The sequence below is a fragment of the Lates calcarifer genome, linkage group LG1 (genome assembly GCF_001640805.2).
Source record: "Lates calcarifer isolate ASB-BC8 linkage group LG1, TLL_Latcal_v3, whole genome shotgun sequence".
In the NCBI taxonomy this organism is placed as follows: domain Eukaryota; kingdom Metazoa; phylum Chordata; class Actinopteri; family Centropomidae; genus Lates; species Lates calcarifer.
In genome coordinates, this window is record NC_066833.1 from 3389381 (window position 1) to 3412846 (window position 23466).

Genomic DNA, 23466 nt, shown 5'->3' on the forward strand with positions numbered 1-23466 from the left:
TCAAAGGGTGGAATCAGAGAATATTTGGCATTGTTTCACTGTCTTTGCCTGAAAAAATTAATTGATTATCACAATAGCTGCTGATTATATTACAAGCAAATATTTCAGTTTAGTGTTTCTTCTATTTCACGTCTGTTTCTCTCCTGTTCATCATTTAAATTCAAAACCTCAGTATGAGCACACATTTTAGTTCACTTACTTCTTTCAGCTGTCTAACACAGTCTAAAATTTACTTCAACTTTGCTGTGAAAACACTTGATGGTGTATTTCAGAAAGTATGATGGTGAGTGTGAGTGTAGATGATCAGTGTTTTTGTTACAGTACAGTGGTGTGTGTGAAGTAATTATGATTTATGGCCCAGGTGAACCTGTATGTAACTGTGCATTTAAAAGAGAGAGATAGTAGTGTGTGTGATAGTAGTGGTGTGTGTGTGTGTGTGTGTGTGTGTGTTCAGTTGCGGTGTGTGAGAGAAAGTATGATTTATGGCCTGAGCGGCCTCTCAGGAAATTTTGCCCTACACACATTTAATCTAAGGCAGTTAGATACACTCGACAGTACTGGGACCATTTCCTATGTTTTAGCCAGACGGGAGCTTGACCTTCGCCACCACTCAGCTTCTGCAGCCAGGTTACTATGGCAACTACAAAATGCAGCATGGGTGTGTGTGTGTGGAGAGGGTTAATGATCAACTTCCTTTTACAGCTCGACTACTTCCTAATGAGCCATTAATACTGTGACTAGGTCAAGGCCAAGGTATGCAAACAAGATACAGGACGTGGAAAGTGAAGTGTTTGCTGTGGCACCGACTCAGGCTCTTATTTTCTCTATCATACCCCTATTGCCATGTATTTGAGCTGGCATGGGCTCACATACACATGCACCCTGACCCATGTACACATACACACAGTAAACACACAGTCAGTAATAGCCAGTGTCGGAGGCCTCTGAGGAAAGAGAGATTGATTATTATTTCTATTCCAAGATTATTCATGATTAAAGAAGTTTGGCAAGACTTTTCTGACTAGTGTGTATGTGAGAGTGAACGCTAAGGAGATCGTGTGTGTTATCTCCCCTCTTACTGCTTCTCTTTAATCAGATTTGGTGCGTCTCTCCATGTTGCCATGGGTCTTTTGAGGTGAATTTCCTAACTAGAATCTCTATTTGCTGCAGGATTCTAGTGCCAGACTGAGCTCATTAACAGTAGTTAGTAAAAGTCACTAACACAAAACAGACTCCATCCCTTTCTGCTAGCTGTCACTCATCCCTATTTCCTCACCTTACATAGGCATCATATGGAAACTGTGGGTGCAAACAAATTTCAGTAAAGTTAAAATATCATTAACAACCAGAGCTGTCACTGTTTATGTTAAAAATCAAACCACTATACAAGTGCTGCTGCATGTCAAACATCTGACAACATCCCCCCTTGGTAGAGTTTTAAAAAAGTGGTTGTCTAAGGTGACGCATCTTCTCTGATCTTCTCCGATCACTAATTTTGGTGTGGCTAGAATTTATGAACTAATACAGAGCAATGTAGTACAACCAATTGGTTGTCACATTTCATAGTGGATTTAGATCTAAGCTCACCATGTTACATCATGCAGCATTTGAATTTAAAAGTCAGATTTGAAACTGCACTGTGCATCTGTTCATCATTAACATGCAGTGACTGGCAGAGGTTAAAATGCACCCATGAACAGAGAAGATCACAGTGACCTCAGCGCACCTGTTGTGATGGTCTACTCATATATGTACACATGAAGAGCAGTGCTCCTAATGAGCCTGAGCTAAACAACATCAGAGTGAGGGTAAGATTTGTATCAGGAGCCAAGCTCTGTTAATGCTGGTTGTATATGAGAAAAGAATAATACATAAAGGAAAGAGAGACTGAATGTAGGCAGCTTTGTTTGGTTGAATTGACTGTTCTGTAAGTGCTCATCAGCTCTGGAAAGGAAGGAGGGGGTTAAACCCAAAGCAGATGGACAGTGAGCTCCAATATGTAATTACTAATGTGTTCTTCCAACCGTAGCTTTTAGTCCAGAAACCACAGAAATATCTGCATAAACTACAAGACCTCTGCCAAATCACCTCTTTCTCTGTGTTCTGTGTGTTTCACTAACATGAGGTTTTTACAAAAGTGTGCGCTCTGTTTACTAATTGTATAACTGAAATTAAAAAAGTCACAATTAAATATCACCATGATTGCTTCCTTATCATTTAAATGGGCAAGGGAATTGCTTGCTGTAATGAACTCCAGGAAAAAGGCACAAAATGACAATTTAATAGTTAGAGTCAGCGCAATTAAATCTTCCACATTAGACTCCTCCTCTGCTGCTAATGAGTGCATGTGGCAATTAGCTTCACTATATCCACAAAATAAATAGAGCTCCATATATCAAATTAAAGGTGTACATCATTACTATAGTCTCTTGTCTGTGTTTATCACTGTGTAGTATGTAAATTAATGAACGAATGGGTGAAAACTGATTTTGACGTCTGTTATAATCCTTAAAATTTCAGTCCCAGTTAATCTGTGGTTACCATGGTAACGGCAAACACTTGTTGAGGAGCTTCTTTGTCGGATATACAACAGAGGAGCAAATGGTGCATCCTGTTTACAGTGCAACCAAGATCACATATAGAGCTGAAACAAATCATTGGTCGAATTACAGAAAATTAATTACAAATGATTTTGATTAACTTAATTGTTTATAAAGGAGAAGACGTCTCTTGGGGCTGTGAGAACACGTTTTATTATATATTTATCTATTTGCTTTTACATAGCCAGTAGCTATGGAGCAACATTATGGTTTATTTGGAGTTTGGTTTGTGTCCACTTGATGAATCTTCCCTATCTTTTAGCTCTGGTTTGGTCTGTACCAGCTCCTAAGGGAAATGGAAATATCTGGCCCCACAGCTGCTAAATGCTCCATCACTAACTGTGTCTGTCTGCTGTTTGCTGCTGAGCAGGCAGCAACAGGCAGTGGACACGGGGGTTTTCCTGCTGTGACTAAAAGCAACACGGTGAGTGCAGTGAGAGTGAACCAAAACAGTCAAATTGAGGTCTAGACAGATAAACAATGAGCTGAAACTCAATCTAAAGCTCCATAAAGGAGAGCTGCAGATTCAGCTGATGATTTCTGTAAGTTAATCACTATGAGCAACTCACATTGTTTTCACATTGTCCTGATACATTATTATATAACCATGGATTATAGCCACTTAATGGATAACAACTTCAAATCTGGTGCCACACCAGTGAAGTTGTTGAGGAAATGAATTTTAAACTTTGTTCCATCTTTACAGAAAAATAAATCTGAGACTGTCAGAAGATGAGCTGATTTTGGCTTTACTGCATGCACTTTGTTATATTTATTTTCATCTACAAGAGCACTTTGGCTGTGAGTAAACTAAACTTAACCAAATAAAAGCCAATGGCACTGAAATGGAAGCATAGTTTATGAGCAGAGTTTATTGCAGAAATTGAGTATGATGAATTGAGTGCAGTGGAAAAGACATTCTGATGACTAAAAAAAAAGACTATCTCTATTATGTTGTCTGAATAGCCTGTTATTGATTCACATTACCTCTTAAAAGGAGAAGTGCTCCATCATAGGTCACTGTAAGACTGTGCTTATGCACTCTAAGAGTTGTCTATTTGATTAAGTGCCAATTGAGTTTTCTCCGGGACCAATGATTTAAGCGATTCTGTTTGGTTGGCTTTATATCAAGAAATCATGAGCCCACAGAATTTATCATGTCAGATCTGAATGGCCTAGTCTTTTCTGTGTATGTGTGCATGCGTGTGTGCGTGCCTCCCTATCTTATATATGAGCTGATAACACTTGAGTTGGCAGGCTTTACAGTGTTAGTGAGAATATTGGGCCACATTTGGCTTCCTTACCCTCTAATGTAGCTCATTGTTTAATGCATTGAGAGAGGGGGGAGAGAGAGAGACTGTGTGTGTGTGTGTGTGTGTGTGTGAACATGTGAGGGAGTCAGAAACACTGTGTTCTTCTCATCAAAGCCCCACCCTCCCTACTGTCTCCACGGAAACGCAACACAATTGGTACCTGTCGCCTGGCAACATTACCCGGTGTCTTTGGGACACAGAGCTGCTGGCACACACATGCGCGCACACACACACACACAGACACACACACAGAGTTTGTCAGCTGTCACAGAGGTGGTTCGTTCCACATTTCTTCGCTCAGCCTTTTAAACTGCAGACACCTCCAATGTTCAGTCTGCTTTTGAAGAACACACATAGATCAAGTCTGAATACATGTTAAGTCGACTGTGGCAAGGCTAGTGTGTTTCTTATCAGTGATATCAAGCTTGTACTGTACATCTGTGTTTACATACTGTATACGGTGAGATAAAGCACCCTTAATACCAGATAAAAGTGCAGATACAGTGGCTTTAGAAAGTGTTCAGTATTCATTGATTCAGTACTTTGTAGAAGCCTCTTTGGCAGTGGTTACAGCTTCAAAGTCTTCTTGTTTAAGTCTCCACAAGCTTTACACACCTGGATTTGGGCAGTTCATCCCGTTCTTCCAGGCAGAACATCTGTGAACTGCCGTCTTCAGGTCTCTCCACAGATGCTCTTGAAGCCACACCAGGGCTGTCTTGGCTTTGTGCTTTGGGTCATTGTTGTGCTCTAACTCTGGAGCAGGTTTCCTTTATGGACTTCTCTGTATTTGGCTGCTTCCACCCTTTCAGTTCTGACCAGTCTCTCTGCCCCTGCCACTGAGAAGCCCCTCCACAGCACGGTGCTGCCTTCACCATGCTTCACTGTAGGGACAGTACGAGCCAGTTGATGAGCAGTGCCGGGATCAAGCTCTGTCCAAAGCATTCAGTTTTTGTCTCACCAGAGCAAAAAATCTCTGAGTCCTTTCAAATGCTGCTTGTCAAACTCCAAGCAGGCTGTCTTATGCCTGATTGATGGAGGCAGCTGGTAATTGTTCTGGCAGGTTCTCTCATCGCTGCAGCAGTCTTCTGAGGTTTTGTTAGGGTGACTGTTGGGTCCTTGGTCACCTCCTTGATCAAGGCCTTTCTTGCCTGGTTATGCTTAAATAAGAAAGACTTTACTGCCCCATCACAGTTTGTGTTTGGCGGTTACACCACAAATTAGGATTTTGAAATAGCAATCATTACCACACAGGAGTTGCCCTTGAGCAAGGTCATTAACCCCCAACTGCTCCAATGGGGCTGTTCTATAGAGGTTAGAAAGAAGTGTCTTCTTGAAATTTTTAGTGATCACATATTAGCTCAAAACCATTCGGAGTTTGAATCTTTGATTTGAAATGATATGTTGAATGATTGTCAGTGTGTTGTGTTTGGACAAGCTTCTTTATTTTCTTCGAGTTTAGAGAAAGGTACACGATAGAGGTGAAAGCAGTGACGAATGAAAATGTGTAAACCATATTCACTTCAGTCATACCCCCCAGGCTAAAGCACATCATCCACAGATGATTAAGAGTTTAAGTTCTAATGTTATCAATGAGCAGAAAGTGGCTGCAGCAATTAAGCCCTAAAGGTTAGACTGCTTGGTCAATGGACAATTATTCTTCAAACTCTGGTGCTACTGAAAGAGCAAATGTCATCACTAAGCATCTCTCTTCATTGACGTAACAGTTATTGACTGAACTTAGTCTTTATGTCATTTTCAGTTGAATTACCTCTATCTGCAGTTGCCAGCACACGCACACACACACACACACACACACACATACATACATACCCACATTCACACACTGTACTGCGCTAGAGGAAGACAGCTATGACAGCAACATATTTAGTTTTCTATTTTTGCCCCTGTCACACAGTCTCACAGGAGGAGGAGGAGGATGATGGGCTTTTGCCTCAGAGCCTGGTAGAGCCATGTTCTCATGTATCTGTATGCATGTAAAGTGGTGCTTGAAAGTTTGTGAACCTTTTAGAATTTTCTCTATTTCTTCAGTCCTAAAAGTAGATTAAGAGGAGGGGGTGGGTGTGTATAGCAAACTCTTAACACACATGTTTATGGAGGTGTATCATGGCACAAGTAACAGAGATTTCTGAGGACCTCAGAAAAAGAGTTGTTGATACTCGTCAGGCTGGAAAAGATTACAAAACCACCTCTAAAGAGTTTGGACTCCGCCAATCCACAGTCAGACATATTATGTACAAATGGGGAGAGTTCAAGACCATTGTTACCCTCCCCAGGAGTGGTAGACCAACGAAGATGATGATGAGCAATGTGTTTAATAGTTGATGAGGTCACAAAAGAACCTAGAGTAATTTCATAGCAACTAAAGACCTCTCTTACATTGGCTAATGTTAATGTTCATGAGTCCACCACCAGGAGAAGACTGAACAATAGTGGTGTGTATGGCAGGGCTGCAAGGAGAAAGCCAAAGAACATTGGTGCCCGTCTGCAGTTTGCTAAAGATCACATAGACAAGCCAGAAGGATATTGGAAAATGTTCTGTGTATGGATGGAACCAAAATTGAGCTTTTTGGTTTAAATGAGAAGCATTATGTTTGGAGAAAGGAAAACGCTGCATTCCAACATAAGAGCCTATCCCATCTGTGAAACATGCATCATGCATCATGTCTCATTTGTTTAATTGTGTTCTCTTTATCTACTCTTCGGACTGTATGTGTGTATGGACAGTATGTATATGTGGGACTGTATCCAAGAAACTTTCCTCATAATTTACTAAGAATTAATTACAAAGGTAGTTTAGCAGATAGCTAGTCAGCGTTATATTAATCTTTTGAAAGAAGATGAAATCAAGCTGTAAATCTCACACATCCAGTCCTTCCCCATTCATCCACACAGTCTGCACAGTAGCAAGCATCTATAAAGACTCTTGAGAGCACTGTTAGTCCTCACTACATTAGCATATACCATGGGCATGATTTATCTACACACACACACACACACTCTCTCATACATATTCACTGTGAGGGCCAGTTTTAAGCAGAGTCGTGGACCATGAGCCCTAGGAAGAGTTCATGTTGAGGTCAAAGAGTTCAACTGGGTGTCAGCCACTGCATCTGTCCCTGGAGACAGAACACCATCAGCCACAAATCCTCCCATATACACTCACACACACCAAGAGATGCAAAAGGTTGATATGTGGAGCCCTATCAAATGGTTGGGTGAACCCGCAGTAGAGCAGATGATTTGGAGTGATTTGCGGTTACCTTTATTGTTCACACCTTATCTTCTTTTTCATCAGGTAAAATCTCTTTTTAAAAAGATTTTGAAATACCTTAGATTCTCAAATAAAAGCTAATATTCCGATAAAAGCGGGAGGTGGATTGGCAGCTATGAATAAAGACCCAACCATAAAAACAGCCCCAAAACACTGTGAAGAGAGTGGAATTATCTGTACTATAATGGCTCAAATGGTAAATTCACTTCTCCATAGCAGTAATGTCACTGCAACACCGATTAATTCAAATTAAATCTACTTTGCTTGTAAAGATACTGTCAGTATACGTAGTACAGAAGTATGAAAACTAGAAATCTTATAATAAGGTAAAGAGTATGTCCTCTGAGCTGCTGGAAAAGATTATCTTGATACCAGGATGTCAGTTTCTCTTCTGGATAAATGATAAAAGTACTTGGTGGTGAGTGAATAGAGTATTTATACTTTAATGGCTGAGGACAGTGCACGTGTTAGAAGTGGATTGCGTGTGTAAGTCAGATTATTTCTCCCAATTAGATCATCATATCAGTCAGATGAAAGGATACCAGTGGAACAATTCAAGCCAGAGGCCTGTTGGAAGCTCCACCATTCACTCTGGGGCTCAGTCTGATGATGCAGAAGTAATAGTTTTGTGTGTGTGTGTGTGTGTGTGTGTGTGTGTGTGAACATTTGCTCTTTTCTCCCAGCAAGCTGAAACTTACCTCCTTGAATTAGTTAGGTTCATATTTATCGTATTTAGTCAGGTTCGCAGATGTTTGAAAAAAGCTGTTTTCTGTTTACTAATTTATGTTCATTTTATTCGTTTTTATTTTGTAAATTGTCCATCAGCCATGACACTCGGGTAACAGGAAATGGCTTCAAATTCACATGATAATAAATTGTTGGTTTGTGATCAAGTTTTTAAGGATTTTTGCCCTCAGTAGGAATGAATGGGATTCAGGATGAGTATAACAATGTGAGAGAGTATTGAGAGATTAACTAAATAGTTGGCTTTGGTTTTTTAATGAGATTTGCAGAAAGTAAGGGAAAAAGGGAGAATAATACTAATAACCTTTATCTTTTTTTCCCCAGACATATTTTTATTAAACTTTTTTTGCAAAGCAGATGTGACAAGGACAATGTAAAACATAGGACTAACAATAGCACATAACATACAGACAAGAGAGTTCAAAGAGAGACAGCATAATACATACAAAAGTTTGATATCATATCAAACTATAGCTCTACATGTTTTTCCCAGGCTGGATCGATAAGGCCTGACCTCATCCTGCGAGGTACAGAGGCACCCAGGTAGTCAAGAAATGGATCCCAGGTCTGCTAAAATAAAAAGGGTTTATCCTTCAATGCTATAGAGAAAGCTTCAAATGGAATGATACCAGTCACAGTTTGTTCCACTGATTGAGATGGAGCTTTATCAGTAATCCATAAGGCCAGGATACCTTTCCGGGCACAGTGCAGTAGAATATGTAAAAGGTCCCTGTTGCGTAAATCATCGGGCAGCTCATTATTTAGTCCCAGCAGACAAGTTCTTGCGGTCAGATGTAGATGGCTTGAAAATTATATTAAACTGTTGAACAATTGTAATCCAGAATTGCTGGACAAAAGGGCAGCTCCACAAACAATGAATAAATGATCCGACAGCAGACTGACATTTAGTACAAAGTTCTGACAGAGTTGGGTTCATTCTATGTCTGGCTTCAGGAGTGATATATATGAACCATTCCAACAGAAACTTGAACTGTGCAGCCCACAAGTAAAAAGGAAATGAAGGTGCTGCTCAGCCACCATTTTAACAGGCAGACAGAGAAAACTGTATCTTAACCTGGGTCTCTTCTTACACCAAATAAATGATATAATAGCACTATTAAATTTTGCAAAAACTTTCCTTGACAACATAACTGGCAACATCTGAAAGAAATACAGGAGGTGTGGTAGGATGTTCATTTGAATATGACCCAAAAGGGACAGTGGCAGGCCACACCATCTATCAAGGTCCTGCTTTATTTTTTGAAAGACAGGGGCCATATTTAATTTATATAAATCTTTTAAACATGACAAGACTTTTTATAACTAGATATAAGAATCCTGCTGGAGACCAGCGAAAAGGGTGTGAGATGTTTGGATCCAATGTTTATGAGCAGCGAAGAGGCATGGCTTCTCTTTTAGAAAAATGTATTTTATAACTGGAAAAAGAGCCATATTTATTAATTAGGTCTGTCAATTTAGGGATAGAATATGTAGGGGAGCTTAAAAAAGATCAAAACCTCATCAGCATACAACAAAATTTTATGTTCATGATTATTTAAAGAGATTCCTTCAATAGTAGTGTCTTGTCTAATGGTGCGGCTAAAGGCTCCATAGCCAATGCAAATAACAGCGGGCTCAAGGTGCAGCCCTGCCTAGTGGCCCGTTCAATATTAAAATTATTAGACCTGAGCCCATTTGTAATTACAGATGAAAGGGGCGATGTGTATAAGCTCTGAATCCATTTAATAAAAACCTGTGTGAAAAATAGGTAGGGCCATTCCAGCCTGTCAAATGCTTTCTCCACATCAAGAGAAATGACTAGAGCTTCTGCACTGTACAAGGAAGAGTGATGAATAATGTTAAGAAGGCGTCTCACATTGTGTCGAAGAAAACCTTCCACGTATGAAACCAGTCTGGTCGTTAGCAATAACAGAGAGGAGAACATTTTCCAGCTGTAAGGCTAGGATCTTTGCAAGAAGCTTACAAATCCAAATTTTAAACTGATATAGGCCTATATGAAGAGCACTCTTCAGATGATTTCGTCTTTTTTAGTACCAGGGAGATATTAGCTTCCATAAGAGAAGGAAGATGAGCCCCAGCTGCAAATGAGGACTGCTGCATCTCAAGTAGAGGATTGACTAAGATGTTGTTAAACTTTTTATAAAATTCTGAGTCGAATAATAACCTTTATTTGAATATTCACAGCTTTTATTTTGAAACACACATGTATATTCAAGAAGTTTGATAACATTACAATCTTACTTCTCAACTTTTAAATTCAGTACTAAATCAGTTCTAAAACCAGATGACTATCTTTTTCATTCCCGACAAAATAAACCAGATTCTTTGACACTGTTCATGTTCTCATCAGTTGAAGTGGCCCAGAGTCAGAGAAGTGCTTGCCTTTGACACTGTGAAAGTTGTAGACTTTTAGTAAAAGAAGAGAGATGACAGCAACAACATAAATGTGTCTCCAGCAGAAACTTCAAGCACCCTCAATGCCAAAGCCAGGTTGTTCTGTCCCAAACCCCTGTTCTCTTTTATCTGAAAACCTGATGGAGTGGATGCAGCTTTGCTGTGGCACTGCAGAGAAGCAGCAAAATAACGGAAAGACTTGAAGGAAAAAAACAAATAACTGAGGTCTAGTGTAATGATTTCTGTCTCTCTGGACGAGAGTAGCCTGTCTTTGTTTTTCAATTCTTTTTCCACACTGCATCACTCACCCTTGTCTCTTATTTTTTCTTGCTTGCTCTGCCATCAGCTGTACTTGTGTGTTTGTTGCCTGACTCCCTCTTTTTACACAGCCTTTGTATCCACTGCTTCCTGTCTCATCTTTGTCCCAGCATGCACTCTCTCTCTCATTTCTCAAACACAAAATCACAGCCCATGTGTTTTTAATCTTGCATTGATCCCACACAAGGACTGATATTCTCTCTCCTGCTCCTCAGGTCTGTTGATTCAAGTGCCATCTCCAGTCTCAGCTGCATTTTTGCTACCTAAAGTGCCAGCAGCCTGCTATTAATCCCCCTCTGTTTGATCTGTGAATACTACAGACTATTTACAGACATGGCAGCGAAGATGCTCATCATTATGTCTTCTTAATCTGCTTCGACAGCAAACAAAGGCACCCAGGAGTTATACAACGCTCCACTCCCTAAAGGGCATCAGGGGATCCAAAAGTACACACACGTACGCACACACACAAACAACCCCCACCATTTCCACCTTTCAAAGCTGCTGCCCAGGGTCCCTTCAAAGGCACTTTGAAAGATCCCTGATTACCAGACAGCCTGTAACTAGCATCCAGCTTCAGTCCATACGTCACTCACGGCTGAGAAAACTCACCACAGACTCATATGAAATCAAAAGTCATAAGCTTTTCTGTGTAAGTCAGGATGTGAACATAAGTGTTTCTGTGTGCATTTCACAGGTGTAAATGTGTGTGTGAGGGAGCATCTTAATGCATGAGAGTAAGCACTTGTTGAATCATATGGCAACAAAAGCCTAATCTCCAATGGAATAATTTCAGGACTGAGCCATTCACACCTTCACATCACGTTCCATTCATGTGTCCATCCTGATGAGCGCCAATGAGCTCTGCTGTAGCTCGCTGCATATTAACAGGAAGGGAACGAGAGTAGAAATGCAGAGAGGAATGACAAGAGCAGAGAGGGGATGATGAAAGCATCAAAGTAAACGAAAACAAGAGGAGGAAAATGTGTGTGTCTGTGCTTACAGCTGCATTGTGTAAGTGATGGATAGCTAGTACGAGAGCTCTTACTTGCTGCTGCTGCCGGCAGGGTCTACATCAGACCACCTGTTAAATGTGCAGTGGCAGCCACCGTACACTGTACTAGTCCATTTAAACTGAGCTTTGGTCAGCAGGTGGCTTGTCAATACATTACTAACTCCCGGAGAGACATATCCTCTTGTGGTCATCCACAGAGAGGTCAGAGGTTACTTTCAGAAACACACTCTTGGAGGGATTCAGAATCTTTCTCAAAGAGCCGTCTCCTGTCACTGTCACTGTATGAGAGGTCACATTAACTCAATGTTTAATTGAAGTGCAGTTTAACAGATTTAAAGTACCTCTCCAGCCGAATTTAAAAACACTCTATTTACATGTCTGCGCAGTACAGCTGAAGCATGATGTACTGTATAAACACTGATGTCTGCAGCAGTCATAGTCTGAATTAGTTACAGGTGTACAGCTGCAGCTGCACATTTGCTAAGAATCAAGTGTTATGGTTGCTCTTCATTGGTAATCAGTGCTTTAAGTTTGTTTGTGAATTATCTGATCGTGAGAGGTCATAGGAGGCGTTGGGCTTTAATCAAGTGTTCACTGAAACAAACCCTTCCTCCAACACAATTGTCCAATCAGAGCTTGTCGAGCTGTAATTATTATCATGCCTCGCTCACTAGCTTACTGTCCACAGTAGTTTCTTAACTCAGCACTGCCAAGGCCAATGACGTAACATTTGATGGGGTTACAGGCTACTTTTTAAAAAGCCTGATTCGTGACAGTACATCCACTTGTACTTTCCCACTGTGTGGAAATCAGTTCTGGAGTTCAGGGTAACATCTGTGCTCCTCTTTACTGTATCTGCTGAAATGTATACTCCAGCAGCCCCAGCCTAACTCATTATCAAAGGCAGATTTGTGTTCACCAAACACATGAATAAGTCCTCATCCTTAAAGCCATTTATCTGGTAATGTTATAACAGAACATACTGTTTTGAAATTGAAACCGTAAAATGTATAGCTAGCCATTGTCTTGTCTGTCCAAGTATCCAAGCAAAGCAACCAAACAGGTTGATGTTACAAATAAAATAAATACTTTTTAACACCGAAAATACTGGGACTAACTAGCTCTACTCTAAATACAAGAACAACACTGTTTCTGTATTACTGTATCTTCTACATGAATCATCAGCATGATGAGGATGCTGACTGTTAGGCAGCTTTAGCCCAGTGGTGGAAAGGAACTAAGTAGATGCACTCAAGTACTGTACTTAAGTACAACTTAACAACTTTGAACCAACTTTGACAATTTGCACCTCTACTCAACCATATTGTAAGCTATTAATTTCAAGATTAGGCAGCTAGTGCTCAAATGTTTTATATGGGGACATATATTTGAAGGTATTTTACAGACCAAAAAATTAATGGATTGCTCAATATAATAATGCATAGATTTGTCAACACTGAAAACAGTCGTTGAATATATAGTTGTAGCCTTATATAAAACAGTTGAACACTATCTGCCACCATCATCAATGCAAATTGCACATATGAGAACAGAGAGCTTGTGTGTAGCATCTTATTTCACTCTGCTTTCTGTCTTAGTTGGTGTCATTCGTTGTTTGCTAGTTTTCTTTCTCTTTGGTATTGCCTCTTTCTCTTGCTGTCCATCCATTTTTGTCTGTCTCGACAGGTTGTCTATCTCCTGTTGTGTTCCCTACACACATCAAAAACCACTGAGCATTGTGTGATTGTGATATTCTACACACATACACACAACTTTTGATAGGTAGGGATTTATTTTTCTAAGCTCATATAAAGGGTTTTTTTCTCTCAGACTCTGAGGAGAATAACCAAAGAGAAGAATTTATAGATAGCGACCTTCTCCATTAAGTAGTCAGTATTTTCACATAAACATAAACTCCCTGTAAAGTGAAAGGCAGGCTAGTAATACTAATCCTACTGAGAGTGTTATACCAGCCGTGCATCTTTTACATCTTTAAGCCACTTCCAGCTCATTGTTTTGTTTGCTGGCCTATAATGTTCTTACCAGGGGTCCACAAAAAGGTAGGGGACCTGTGCTTAAAACAAAAACTACTCTTTGACACACGCTGTGTCACATCATTAACTGAAACTGGTAATTTGTTTGTGATTTTCATTTCATTTCTCACAAAACACAGGAGATGATTGCAGTGTTTTAATGGGGTGCAATAGAGAATTATTAACAGCTGGCATACCTGGAGTGCAATGAGTTACAAAATAAAAGGACTGGAAATAGATCGATCCTGATCTCAACTGGCTTGGGACATCCCTATTGACACTAGCTACACACCTGAGTCTATAAGCTTGTAAACTGTTTCTATCTGTTTGTTTACATATGCATTTTCTGAGTCTCCTAAAGCCTTCCAGATGTTGTGTAATCCAATGACAAGTTAGGTGGGTGGAAGAATTGTCCAATTACACCTTGGCTTGCAAGCCCTGGTAATCCAATAACAGAGCAGCTCAACAATCAATACAAGCAGCATGGGCAACCAACTCACATCTCATTCACATAAACACACACACACACGTGCATGCACACACACTCACACACTATCCAATCCTGTAATCTTCTCAAGTTGTTGCCAGTCCACTGTGTTTGTGATTATTCATCAAGACCGTACAGCTGCTGTGCCTTCGGGCATGTTTACAGGACAGATCCCTCTCTGCTTCTACTTCAGCACAAACACACGCAATCTATTACACATCAAATGGCAACACTGGAAATAAATAATTAGCTTTGCAAATATCAACATGTACATAACTAACAGAGGCTGCATTCCTCTGCTAAATGAAAATGCACTAAAATGAATAAATAAAAATGTAGGGCAGCTTGTCCCACTTCATAACAAAACTTTGTTTCATTTTAAAAGGAACGTTTCCTCCCCATTGTGACCTCCCATCCATGCTAAGTGGACATTTTCAAACCAAAAAAAATACTTTTACAGCACTCTCCAAAATGTTTCCAGTGAGCAGCAGTGTCAAGCTGTCTGCCACATCCAGCTTCATCTGTCATAACCCTGTCTCCTAGAAATTACATTTCTATACAACTAAACTGTAACCGCAAATATGTTTTATAGGAAACATAATCACTGGATAGATTATGCTAAGAGGAATAAATGAATGGAGGTTGGGGTGGAGACCTGTGGTTATGGTTAGGCAACAAAAGCACTTTGGTTGAGAAAGATTTTATTTTAAATGTAAAACAGGTTGTGTCTGAAGTCACTGTGAACTTTCTGCAGACCAGAATCTTCCTGACCTTAGCCAGGCGCTGTGAGTCTGAACAGAACCATTAAACATTCTGATAACACTGCAGTTACTTCAAGTAGATGTTGCACTGCAAGATCAGATATTTTGATGTATGTGAGCATTTTACTGACATGTTCAGTATCAACGTATCTGCACTTGCCAAATATGTAAATGAAAAACATATCTTCATTACATTAATAGAAAACATACTTCAGTAGCAGTTATGTTTTATAAGTATGAAATGCATTGCTGCAGTTTAGCTATATAGAAATATCTTTTCTTGGAGACAGAGTTGAAGTGCAAGTCAAACTCTGTCAGTTTTATTTATATAACCTGAAATCAGACTTGAACTCAGAGGGCTTTCATACCTGCAGGTATCAGGGCACCTGTAGAATTTTGTATTCTATTTATTCCTTTGGTTTAATAACATGTGCCATGCACAAAACATTATCATGTTTATTACCTTATGCAAATAAAATAATAATGTGCTCCTTCAAATCCATAATTTACAAATCTAAAGGCTCGGCCGAAGTTGGAAACATATTGGGAGTCATGGCCAAATCGACTCTTTTGCATGAACAAGCACAAATTTGAAAACTGAACTTTAAGAAGTTGTTGTACTTTGAGAAAACTCTCTCTGTTTTGATTCTCTGCTGTGCATAGATATCATGCCAGCTTGTGATGTGACTAGTCAGGATGCTTTCCACTGCTACTCTAAAGACATTTACAAGAACCTGGCCTGGGAATTATGCAATTTCCTTAGCTGTTGTCTAGCCTTTAAAAAAAAACTAATCATATCTTATATGAATCTGTTGGGTTTTACTACATATTTGAAAAGTAAAACAATCTGGGGGTGTGGAGGAGTGAGCTTACCAGACCCATGTAGCCTCATCTCTGCTTGAGGCTAAAGGCTTGAGTCTAGATAAGTAAGACTACCATAACACACCTGAATCTCTGACTGAAGTGTTGACAAGGAAGGAGAATGGAAAAAAACATATCTCTGATTGAACCACATCATTTTTTTTTTGTTGTTGTTCATGAGTGTTATAGGAAATCAATGTTAAATTGACAGACTACTTTTTTAAGTGAATCCACGCATTATTAGTATTGTTATACTGCAGCCCAGCCACATGTAATGAATAATGACAAACACAGAAATAGGAGGCACAATAAGTATTTTGTACTGCAGTATAAAGGGTGAACCACTGAGGGAGTGTGACTCACTTTTTGATGAGGAAACATGAAAAAATAAACACAACACACCTCTGTTTGAACCCATTTTCCACTTGATTAATCAGGGAAAACCTTGTACATACTAATGCACAGACATTATCATGATTTTAAATTGTGTTGCATAAATATATACAGGTACAATACTTATACAGGTTGCATAAAAAATATCTTCCAGAATCAGCACATTGATTAAAGTGTAGAATTTTGAAGTATGCTAGAATCAAATATCTGTTATAATAAAATCCTGTCGTTTGGAACAGGAACCTTAACCACAGTTCCTCTGCCATAACCAAGATCTGTCCTTAATCTTAACAATACTTTAGCTGCAATGTGCAGATGTTGCAGAGAGTGAGAATTTAATTGCTGGTGTTTAGCAGCAGGTGGTTCTCTTTGCACCATCCTGCAAATACTGATCACATCTGACCTCACTAAAGTCTCATAGTTTTCTGCAATCCAATCAACGATTCTGATGTCTGCAAACTCAGCAACTGAATTCTGTTCGTGTGGAGGGGATGATGGTGCATTCGTGGGTGTCCAGGATGAACACACAGCCCCAAGGCGCACTTGAGTTAGGGGAGTCATGTGGCGGAGGTGTATCGAGTCTGTTGCTGTAGACAGTGTTGAGGTTGCCAACTAGTTCCAGCAGGGGTAATTTTGGTGAATGTTGAGGAAATCAACAAACACTATCCTGATGTAAGTTTTGTTCTTTTCAAAATGAGTGAGAGCTGAATGGAGGGTGGTGGAGACGACGTCCTCTGTGGATCTGCTGGCTGAGAATGCAGACTGGATGAGGATCCAGATGTGGTCTTTGATGTGCAGGAGAACTAGTTTCCCAAAGCACTTCATAACAATTGGAGGGAGTGCCACAGGGCAGATGTGGTGGTGAGAGAGAGCGTGTACCCAAGCAGAGCTGCATGGTTAAACTCTTGCTGTAGGGCGAACTTTTAATCCCGTCATACTCAGATAAAATATATAAATAAAATGTAATATTCTACTTAGGTGCACATATTTTTTTTGCCCCAGTCTCTGGTCCAGGATTCAGGTTTTACTGTAGCTTTAACTCAGAAACTCCAGGACAGTGATTTTATTAGAAATGTATGTCACACCCTAAAAATACAGAGCTGGAATTTCTGATTGGTTCTGATCTGTGCATTTGTCCAAATTAAAATAAACATTTAAGTTATAAGATCAACAAAACCTACACATAGTACATGGAATTTGGAAGACGAGAACAGTAATTAGTGTGTAATACAGTATGTCACGTAGCAGCTACAGCAATTCTTAAAGACATCAAATATTCATCATGGCTGAAAAACAAGGGCTTCGGTTCTTTTGGTGTGTTTCTTGCCTCCAGTGATTTCTAAATATGTCATTTCAAGCTGAACTCTGTGACTTGGATTAGTGATATCGTTATCACCAGTAACCACAGGTGTTACCAAATCAACCAGAACTCACATCTTTAGGATTATAAGTTTGCATGAGTATCTGTGAGGGCTCAAGTTGTTGGTGGTGGGGGAAAGAATTAGGGAGGAAAAATCCATCTCCAGGGTTTCAGCATGTCTTTACCAGCACACTGTAGGTCTATATATATATCATTCTCCTCTAGAATGATATTTGAACAACTGCAAGAACTTTAGGGGCACAGTGGGTAGTTTGCATTGCTGGGAGTTCAATTTATTGATTTTCTTTTACTGACAGAAACGTAGTGAAACAACAGGACAGAACACTTGCTGTGAACATGGCCATGTTAGTTGAAGCCATACAGCACAGCAGGCCTTTCCACAAGTGGCTAATTTAGTTCTGAGCTGGACAATATGCTGGACAATAGGCCTCACCACAGGGACGTGTTCCAACAGCTTGACGTTTATGATTTTGTTCAGGCAGCCTGTCAGATGTTGCCCAAAGAAAGAAGTGGATCACTCCGCTGACAGGTTGATGAGATTGGAGACTTAGAAGCGTTAATGTCCAATCATGGCTGTAGGTTTGTCATTTGTCTGGGTTAGTTGGTGCCTAAGGCTGCATTTCACAGCAGGTACATACAGCTGTTTGTCTGAGTGCCTATTATATTACAGTACACACACTGTACAGGACATATAGAGAAACTGGACGAGCATGAATACGTGTATTTATACTGTTATACCAGCCATATAACAATATTGAGTTTTAGTTTATGTCTTTATGTTTTACTTTAAGTGAATCTTTCATTTATACAAATTCAATACATTACAATTACATTACATTACATGACTGCTCCTGGTGCCTGAAGTGAGTCCAGTTTTTCCTTTTTTTCCCCCTTTTTTTTTTGGTTTAGATTTTTATGACGTGAACAGTAGGGTGGCATGAGTGAGTCACTCGCCACCTATGATCTGGACACCCTGATATTAGCTCAGGCTCAGACTTTCTGTAGTTGCTAAGGAGACAAAAAATGAACAGCAGCAAATGTGCTCAACATTTTGTGTATTTCTGACACTTGAGTGTCCGCTCAGACCTCAGTTTTACTTGTGATGGAGTATTTTGAACTGTGGTATTGGTACTTGCCAGTTGTAAGTAGTGTTGCTTCAAATAGTTTTATTACCTGACAACTCTTTTCTGCTGTTTCTGTCTGCCCATGTCTGAAGATGAATTATACTACCCTTCGGTTATAGCTCTGCATTTTAAAGTGGGTGTTTGCAAACAGAGAAACTGAAATACATACACTGTAGCTATAAAACTGAGACCAGTGTGGGGAAATGGAAACAAGGTAACACAACATATCCTGTGATGTTCTGACCAGCTATAGATTATCACTCAGTTGATTGAGTGTGCAAAGTCTCATCACCCTGCAGAGACTGAAGTCAAGGCTGCATTTCATTTTCTCTGCAAACATGTTCTTTATTCAGTTGAAGCATCTGTAATGCTGGTTTTGTTCCACCCAAACCACCTCCACCTCTAAACCTAAATTAACTGGAGTTGAGAGCTAAGACGAGCCCTGAAGAAACGAAAATCTCACAAACCAGCAGGCGCTCAGTTAAAAGTCAGCCTTTCTCTGTGACGAATGGATTAGGTCTTTGTTGCTGTGGCATCACAGTTGGCATGATATATGTCCAGGAACTGTGTATGCATGTATTATATATTATGTATGTATATAAAGACCATGCTCATTTTAAAAAAAAGTTGTATTACTAACACAAAATACAAACTTTTTTATTCTGAGTTAGTAACAAGGCACCATTCATAAAGGGTTCATTCACACACACTCCCTCTCCCTCTCTCTAATTATAGTTGTAGAATTAAGTTTTACAGCTCCAGGCAATAGACAAACTTTTGTTACTTACTATTAATGTCATACTAACATTTATGACTGCAAACCTGATGACTTATTAGAGGGTCAAAGCCAACATTTATAAATGCATAATTACTGAATAGTGAGTCATGTTATTACCAAAACATTATATTTATTTTCTGTTTCTTTTAAAAGTTAAATGGTTATACCATAATAAGTCTGCAGTTGTAAATGAAATTACGCAGTTTTTAAACTGATTTTAGTCCTGCAGCCGTTTCCCTGAAGATAAGTGGTCAAACAGTCTTTAGGTGAGGTCTCCCTAATGAATTAAAGAGCTGAAAAGAAAAGTGGCATCCTGGAGGAAGATTTTCCACAACCTGGCTGCCCAAAAGTTCTTCAAGGTCAGATACAGCACCTCTCATTTGTAATTCAAGTTGCAAACAGCCCCATTTGACCTCTCAGAGAGTGACATAACTGCAGAAGATAGACAGCAAGACATTCATTAAAACTAACTCTGAATTTAGAATTGAAAGGGGAAGGAGACAAGAGGAAGGCAGCAGAGCAAGACTGAGCAGGAACTGACAAGAACAATCAGAGAAGATGGAGTTGAACCTCTATTGAACAAATGCAGCTGTTACTGAGAGAGAGGGTGGAGGGAATAACAGTGACAGTAAAGCAGAGAAAGAGACATGGACATGGATCAGGGAAGTCATTTTGGGGATATGGATCTGAAAACTGTATCCTGGCAACAGAAACTGAGACTGAAAAGAGCTAACAATGACTGCTTGACTGCTTTTACAAACCTGAGTCAGATTATGTTCATGCCATCGTAGTTTATCATGTATAAAACTTTTCTACTTGTTTAACTGAACCTACCTCTGCTCAGGGGGTGACATGTGCAGCATATGCTACTTAGAAACTATTTTACATTAATGCACCAATGAAAACATCCAAATTATACAATCATGAATGCAATAAAAGTTACACAGTTCAGACATGAGTCCAAATAAAGATGTTTCACAATGCTAACTTACTCAGCATCCATTTTTTCTTTTTTTTTTTTTCTTTTTTCTTTTTTTTTTTTTTCTTTTTTTTTGTTTGTTTTTTAAGACTACTCAGAGAATGGGATTCAATGTCTCTGTTGCATTTGGATTACATTTATGTTGAGCCAGTCCCACATACAGTACAGTTCACATTTTGACCCAGAAGAACTTATTGTTTGTTGAAAAAGAGCTTGAGTAGATTTGCATACTAGTGCACAACACTGGGTCAAAACAACCCATTGTCTCATGGGTAAACGCTGATTAAAGTTTACTCAGTAATGTGTCGGTGCCATAGTGACCAGGGGCAATTTGTATACTCAGCGTGTGGCTTGTATTTTACAGATTTACATCCTCTGCAGGGATAAAGTAGACTGGGACTGAGCGCCACAGAGTTTGATGAATATATTGTTACTTTTGGTCTTTTCATGGGATTTATTGACAGTCTGAAAAATTGTGCATTATATCAGACTTATCCTTTTTAAAATGAAAAATGAAAATGAGAATCAGTTGAAATGCAGTTTGAAAAACAAGTTTAATCACCACCTTCCACAGGCAGTCACTGGAGACAAAGTATGTAGTATATGTATTTATTAACGTGTTTTAGAAGCGTTTTACTCTTGTTTTTTCATAATTACTCTTGAAGCCTTCACAAGCTTTGGCCTCTGAGCCTCAAGTCTCATGCCTGGCAGCATATCCAAGCACAGTACACTGGATGACATCAGGGCTGACTCCCACAGGATGAGTACAGGGAGGAAGCGTGGCAGCCAGTGGGAATTTTAAGGAGGGTGGTCTTCTGTTCTCTCTGTTATTATTTGGTGTTTTTGTCAACATCATCGGATATCTCTGCTGTCACCCCCAAGGGAATAAAAAGAAAGAGATGGAGCAGGAAAGAGAGGAAGTGTGCATGTGTCAGACAAGGCAGTAATTAACTAACGAGATGGATCGCTCCGTCTTGTGATGGACTGCTGCTTATTTGAGGAATACTACATATTAACATGCAACCTGAGCAAACTCCTGCATTGATAGACACACTTGAATTAATACATATACCTTCTTTTGCATAGACATAGTCACAGAAACATGTATCCTACCGTCCATACATTCCTTTATCACTGATTTGTCAAGTTCCTTGTCTCAACACTTCATTTTAAGCTGTCTCTTAAATGAGCTCACAGCATTACATGCAATAAAACAACACACACACACACACACACACACACACACACACACACACACACACACACACACCTCACACATCACTGTTTGGCCATAAAATATTTAGCGGGGTCTCGGGGGCTCTCAGAATTGATGAATCAATGAGAATGCCTGAGCACAAAGTAATAAATAGTCCATTTTAGAGTGTTCACCCATCTACAAGCCCGGGGCCATTAACTGAATATGCACTGGCAAAATTTTCCACTTGGTATTTATGCATATACACACTCACACTCACACACACTCACACTCACACACACACACCACACACACACACACACACACACACAAATGCCTGTTGATCTTCTGCTGGTCACCGATCAACAGCCTGAGAGCGTAGCTGTGTTTGTAAAGCAAGTACACAGAGGATAATGCCGGGCATGTTCCTGCCTTTACACAAGACTGTTACTTGAGAGAGGGTGGATGTGCTATTGGCTGCATCAATTAATGAAGCCTCATAAGGTTTTGTGATGACTCTTGACAGTGTTTACTTCGCCCGATCAATTCTTGTTACTGATCTGCCAGGCGTCCTCGCTCTGGCTGTGCATCTCTCTCTACTGCTCTCATGTGCAGCAGTTTGAATATTTTGACGCTTTCTTTGAGGAATGTAGTTTCCTTACAGTGTTTTAAAGATTGATGTTGGATATTTTTGGGATTAAAGTTGCAGCTACTAGATATATTGTGCAAATACTCATCAGACCACTAAAATTGAAAATGTATTTGTTTTCAGTATAATGCTCAGTAAGATTTAGACTGATATAAAACAGAAAAGACAAGCTTATTGAGGTCTAGTTCAAGTCACACATCAGATGTGATGGAGCTGAATTCTTTAAATCAGCTGATTGTTTCTACTGTTTTCCTCTCAGAGTCGTTTTGACCACTCTCTCCTTTCTCTTCCTCTCTCCTCACAGACAGCAACTTTGTTCTGGGAAATGCCCAGGTGCAGTCGCTCTACCCCATCGTCTACTGCTCCGACGGTTTCTGCGAGCTCACCGGTTACGCTCGCGCCGAGCTCATGCAGAAGAGCTGCGCATGTCACTTCCTGTATGGCCCAGAAACAAGCGACCGGTCGACGGCTCAGATCCAAGGAGCCCTAGACGAGAGGAGGGAGTTCAAGACCGAGTTGGTCTTTTACAAGAAGGAAGGTGAGGCTGCGTGTTCATGTTACTGTTACTTTATATGTTGCTGAAGAAAGTGAATGCTCATCAGCCACTTGACTAGCACCTAAATAAACAAGGTAGTCCAGTGTTAAAGAGACTGACAGGCCCAGTAAAAACTTGTTTTTTTGACAGTCCACTGGAAGTTGTCCCTTTATGTCCAATGGCCTGTACAACACTGGGTATACCGTGATGATTCCCTCCTAAGCCTCCTTACCCCTGCTGATGCAACATATCATAAGCGCCGCCACACTCACTAACACCTACAATACATACATCTGCACATGCATCCTATGGGAGGTCACCATGTCTCACATGTAGTAACACAGATGAAGCGTGCACATGGTAAATTTTATGAATGAAAGTGAATGGAGAACTGCAAAACTGCAGAACTTATTTTTTTACCTCACTCAGTATTTACCATCATGAAAAAATCTAGACTGTTATGTATCCTTGCGCATTTTCAAGCGGTGTGTATTAGGTAGACTAAACCACTGTTCACCTGTGTCTAGACAGTTATAATGTAATGTTCAGTGGCCAACAGATCAGACAGTGGTTGTACTTGGCAGCTTCAATGT

The 23466-nt window shown here is 39.9% G+C and overlaps 1 protein-coding gene across 1 annotated transcript in view; it reads left to right on the forward strand.

Moving 5' to 3' along the window:
• kcnh3 (potassium voltage-gated channel, subfamily H (eag-related), member 3) overlaps positions 1 to 23466 on the forward strand; it is a 126236-nt gene that overhangs the window by 48836 nt on the left and 53934 nt on the right. Inside the window, 1 exon segment of the mRNA XM_018704372.2 lies at positions 22643 to 22876. Coding sequence (XP_018559888.1) covers positions 22643 to 22876 — 234 coding nt within the window.